At 67.5% G+C, this 5,504-nt stretch overlaps 1 protein-coding gene across 1 annotated transcript; it reads left to right on the forward strand.

The window, feature by feature from the left end:
* Positions 1-3,683: 3,683 nt before the first annotated feature.
* Positions 3,684-4,760, forward strand: EMIHUDRAFT_238201 (hypothetical protein; the record flags this gene model as incomplete). The annotated part of the gene is made up of 2 exons (XM_005777273.1): positions 3,684-4,415; positions 4,503-4,760. 2 exons carry the CDS (start codon positions 3,684-3,686, stop codon positions 4,758-4,760), a joined length of 990 nt encoding a protein of 329 aa, XP_005777330.1.
* Positions 4,761-5,504: the final 744 nt, after the last annotated feature.

The following is a 5,504-nucleotide window of genomic DNA, read 5'->3' on the forward strand; positions in this document are numbered from 1 at the left end:
GCTGGCGGCCGCCCTGGAAGCAAGCCGGTGCTCGCCGATCACAGGGTCGGGTCTCAAGCTGGTGCTGTCACGTGAGCGGCTGCCTCCTCACCCGCAGGCTTGAGGCGCCGCCGCCCGCGCCGGAGCTGGTCGCGCGCCACACTGAGCTGGGCTTATCCCCAGACGAGGCAAAGCCCGAGGCAAGGGTGCGCTTGAGGGCCTCGCCGAGACTTCGCGCTCGTTGTAGGCGCTCGAACTGGCGCTGATGCAGTCGCGCGTGGATGCGTCCGGCGGCCCGCCAACCCACCACTCCGACATCACCCCGCCGCCTCCGCCGCCGACCGCCGGGCGGACAGCGTCAATCGCCCTCGCGAGACCTGTCAAGGCGGAGGCGGGCGGAGGGGCCTCCAAGCCGATCCTGCTCGCCAAGGTGCTGAGCGGCGTGGCGGGCATCGCAGGAGGCGGGAGGGCTCGCGGTGAGCTCCGAGAGAGCTTGCTCGATGGCGAAGGCGAGAGGTCGGCGGCTGCAGGCGTGAGCAGCAGTGCAGAAAATCGCTACCAGGCGCCGGTTGTCCCCACGCCACAAGTGGCGACGCCGTCGTCTGAGATGGACCGTTCCGTCACCCAGCCGCTTAGTCTCAGCCGCCTCCTGCCTCTGGGCCACGGCCAGCCCGACCAGCGCAGTCTCCTGGCGGCATCGCGAGAAGATTTGGAGGAGGGCGGCGAGGACGGCGGCGTGAGGGCTGTCGGGACCGCCTTTCTTGGTGGGGCGGGCACGTATGGCAAGTTAGAAGGGTGAGACCCGACTCCCGAGCCGAGCCGAGAGTTGTGGCTTGTGCAATTCAGCGCCTATGTGAAAGGTTCTCTGTACAAACCCCTGCACAAACACCGCATGGGCGGACACTTGCTCCTTTTACCCCCCTCCGGAGTTTTTTTTATTTTTTTGCTGCCAATATTCGTAATACGTAAATCATCGCCCGCTAAAATTCATCGCATCCCCAGCGCAGAGGGGCGCGGTCATGGCGCGGAAGGTCCGCAACGCGTCCTCGCGAAAGCCGCCACGGTCCGCACTCTTGGCCGCCGGTCCAGAGCCGCCGCCCGTCCCTGAGCCGCCGCCCACGCTCAACGTATGGGCGTGGTGTGCAGCACCAGCGAGCAGCCAGGCCTGCCGCTACTTTCTCTCGACGTGGGAAGAGAACCTCGCACGAAGCCGGTTGGCAAAGCACCTTGGAGTGGCGGTTCACATCCGCGTGCTTCACCTGGGCAACTTCGAGGAGTATCTCGGCGCCCCCGGTGTCGGCCTCGGCAAGGGTGCGAGTGAGGGCGGCACTCCGGCCTCCGGCGCGCTTCCCTCCTCTTTTTGGGCACTGGGCAAAGAGCTCGACGCGGGCGACGCGGCTACGTTTCAGTCGGACGCAGTGCGGCTCGCGGTGCTCCGAAAGTACGGGGGCCTTTGCATGGAGCTGTCGACTCTGATCGACCGCGCGAGCGGCGAGCGGCTCCTCAACCTCTGGCAGTGCATCTGCAGCGACGGCTTCCAGTACGAGCGAGCAGTGATTGCCGACAATGTCGGCTTCGTGCTCTCCAACAAGGGGGGTGCGCAGTGCCTGGAGGTGAACCAGAGCCAGACGTCGCCTGACGTGCGGTTGGCAGACTTCCGATCGGTGCAGAGCTCGAGCTTGATGGCGCTTCCTGAGGACACCTACATTGCCACGGTTCAGCGGCTGCATTGCGCTGCGTTGGAGAGCGCCGACTTTCGGCGCGCGTTGCGGGAAGGTAGCTTTGTGCGCTTCCGGGGCCGACCTGCCTTTAGCAACTACCACGACCCGACGTTTCGAGCGGAGCGTGCCGCCCACCTCCAACACTTGCCCCTGGCAGATGGCGACGTGACCGGGGTCCGCGTCCACGGCGCTGGGCTGGAGCAGTGGCTTCCGCGGCGCGAGCAGCGGTTACGGCTGGTCAAGGACTGCATTCGGGTGGAGTGGGAGATCAAAAAGGGTCGGATGCGCATCTGCGCTCCGCTCTTCCTCAACACGATCATGTCGCTCGTCATGGCGGCGGCACTGCGAGCGGGCAAAAGCCACCTCGACTTGCTTCAGACCACGGCCAAGCTCTTCTTCTTCTCCACTGCCTTTGTCGAGGCAGACTGGGTCAGCCGGGCGGCCGTTCTGAACAAGTTCCCTCGGACGGCCGAGTTTGGCACTGACTGGGGCGAGCAGCGCGAAGTCTTTCTCAAGGCGCTCAGCGGGCAGATGCGCTGCCCGCCGTACCCGCCAGAGATCCTCGGCGGCGTCCGCCTAGTCGATGCGGCGAGGGCTATGCTGGGCCTACGCGAGGCGATCGCGCAGGGACTCATGGGCCCCGAGCAGCTGAAGGGTCTCCCTCTGCTGAGTGCCCCGGTGCTTTTTGAGGAGATGTGGCGGCTCTGCCGGGGGAGCAACATTGAGGTTGCGCCGGGCACCGACTCGGGCGCCGGTCCCCGCCGCCGCATAATGCGCTTCCGGCGTCGAGAGCGGGAATCGCTGCCGCTTCGCACTTCTCCGCCAGCTCCTGAGAAGGAGGCCGCGCTGCCGCTCGGCACCTCGCCAGCGGCGGCGGCGCCTGGGCTGCACATCGACCTCATCACCTTGAGCAAGGCCGGCACGGGCCAAATTCTCCTCGAGGCGCTCAAACGGGACGGCTACGCCTTTGTGCGCATCCCTGGGCTCGGCGCCGCGCGAGCTGCATGCCTGAACGCGAGCACTTCCTTTTTCGGATTGCCGGCTGAGCAGAAGCGGAGGCATCGGGTCGCGCCAAGTGCCACTTTGCGTCACGCGGGGTACCTCGATTTTGGCAATGACTTGCAGGCCTTTGAAGTGCCGCTCCGGCTCAATGGTGGCTTTGCCTGGCCACCTGACGGAGAGCTGCAGCGCGCCGCGCGTCGGGCAATCGGGCTGCTCTTCTCAGCGTCGAAAGCCGCGCTGGCTGCCGTCGCCCTCGCCGCGGGCCTAGACTCGGCAGCAATCACTGCGATGCTCGACCTGGCCGCGTCGTCCGAGGCTGGGCGATCGGCCGGGTCCTCGCTCCGCTTGTGCCAGTACGACGCCCCTGCGACCGAGTCGGCGATTACGCAACCCTGGCACACGGACGGAACTTTATTGACTCTCGCCCCGGCCGGGACGGCTGCCCGGCTCGTGTGCCGCCACGCGTCCGACGGCTCACCCCTCGCCCCTGAGGCCTCGATGATGCCGGACGAGGCGCTGATGTTTGCTGGCGACGTGCTCTCGTTTCTGACTGGCGGCGCCATCCCGGCGTGCATGCATGCCGTGCTGCCGCCGCCCGCTGCAGGTCGAGCCTCGATGCCCTTCTTCTTGCGTCCGGGGCGGAACGTGACGTTGCGCCCTCCAGCAAGCTGCGCGGGGGTGCAGTCCATCACCATGGCGCAGCTCGAAAGGATGGGGAACGAGCGCGGCATCCGGCAAGGCTGGCCGTGGAAGCAATCCACCTACTACACCGACCGCGCACCGCCTTGATGGGCCATGGGCGCGGCCACGGGGCGGGGGGCAAAGGGCGCGAAGGGTAGAGCCACGGGGACAGCTTTTAAGTGGTGCGGTTGTCGTGGGAGCCAAACATCAGTACCACACCCCCCGCAGAAGTTGGAACCCAGCCCGACTCGGGCCTCCGTAGCTCGTCGCCGGACCTCATCGAGGTAGGGGGTGGCGTGCATGCTCCGCTACCTCGCCTCCAGCCGCTGGCACGCGACGCTCGCCGACCGGGCCGTGCTATCGCTCACGGGCGCCGACAGCCGCAAGCTGCTGCAGGGGCTGACGACGGCCAACGCCGACGAGCTCGCCGCCGGCACGCCGCTCTACACGGGCTTCCTCAATGCGCAGGGCCGCGTGCTCGCCACCGGCTTCCTGCTGCCGGCGTCGGAGGATGGTGTGGTCATCGACACGCACGTCGGCTCGGCGCCGCTCCTCCTCAAGCACCTGAAGCGCTACAAGCTCCGCTCAAAGGTGGCCATCGCTGACCGGTCAGCGGAGCTCGCCGTCGTCGCCGCGTGTGGCACCGCCGTGCCGCTCGAGCCCGCCGACGGCGTCGCGCTACCGGGCGACGGCGGCGCGTGGCGCGACCCGCGGCTCCGCTGCCTCGGCTGGCGCGGCGTGGCGCCGCGTGCGGACGGAGGCGACGCCCAGCCGCCTGCAGAGCTGCTTGGCGGGGCAGGGGGCGGGGAGGGGTCCTCCGAGGCGGCGCCGGCGGCGCTGCACGCGCTCTGCGAGGCGATTCTCGGCGTGGGCGACGGGCCCGCCTACTTGCCACCCACTGAGGCGCTGCCGCTCGAGAGCAACCTTGAGGTGCTCGGCGGCGTCGCGTTTGACAAGGGCTGCTACCTGGGGCAGGAGCTGACGGCGAGGACGCAGTCGCGAGGCGTGACGCGCAAGCGGATGGCGCCGCTCGTCTCGGCCTCCGTCGCGGCCGCCCTCGGCCCGCCGCCGCCCGAGGACGTCCTGCCCGCGGCCCTCTCTCACCTGCCGGCCGCGGAGAGGGCACTCGCGGCGGCGCTTCCGGTGGAGGCGTGGCTGGAGGCGCAGCCGGGCGGAGGCACGCCCGAGGGGGCGGGCAGCGCGCTGCAGGACGCGGCGGGCAAGCCGGCGGGCAAGTTGCGCCTCTTCGACAGCGCGCTCGGCCTCGGCGCCGCGCTCTGCCGCCTCGAGGCGATGGGCGGAGGCGTGCTCACCGCAGAGGAGGCGGGCGAGGTCGTCCCGCTGCGGCCGTCGTGGTGGCCGGCCGGCGTGCACTAGGACTGTGTGGGAATGCGGCGCGAGGTCGCGGAAATTGCCCCGCCACTGTCGCACCGCGCGTGTGTGCCGGTGATTGGGGACGGCGGCGTTTTATGGTCGCAGAGAGAACACGCTCGCACGAGAAAACGCGCCAACCGATTCTCCCCGTTGCTCCCGGAGATCATTGCTCTCCCAATCGCCAACCGCAATGCAGTCAAAGAATGCGAACTCGACAGGTGCAAGGAAGCACAGCCATTGAGGTTGCTCGAAAGGCCGGTGGCCTGGCGCGTGGCGGTCCGGTGCTGAGTTGCTAGTTCGCATTCTCTTCGACATACTCAACATGGGTGAGCATGCCTGGACAACTAAGGAGCTCGAGCAGGCGGCGGAGACATACGGCATCAAGAAGGTAGACCTCAAGGCATTCATCTTGCAGGGCGCGGTGAAGCAGCTGAACGACTACACAGCACTCGGGGTGGACCTCGGCTTCTTCAACGAGGCGACCGCCAAGTTATACGCAAATCGCAATCTGGAAGGCCTGCAACCCAGACTGCGTCTTCGATGCAACCTACACCGACTCGGGACCCTACCCGTCTCTCAAAACCGCTGAGAGCAGCTGCTACTGCAGCGACGCATCGACCTTGGCAAAGGGGCTGCGTGTACAGTGGGAAGGACTGTGTGGCCACAGCAACTCCTGCTCGATGCCACTCGCTCTTTCGTTTGAGACGTGCACCGACAAGCCGCAATTCCACAACCCGCTTCTTGGAT

The sequence above is a fragment of the Emiliania huxleyi genome (assembly GCF_000372725.1).
Source record: "Emiliania huxleyi CCMP1516 unplaced genomic scaffold EMIHUscaffold_263, whole genome shotgun sequence".
Taxonomy (NCBI): Eukaryota; Haptophyta; order Isochrysidales; family Noelaerhabdaceae; genus Emiliania; species Emiliania huxleyi.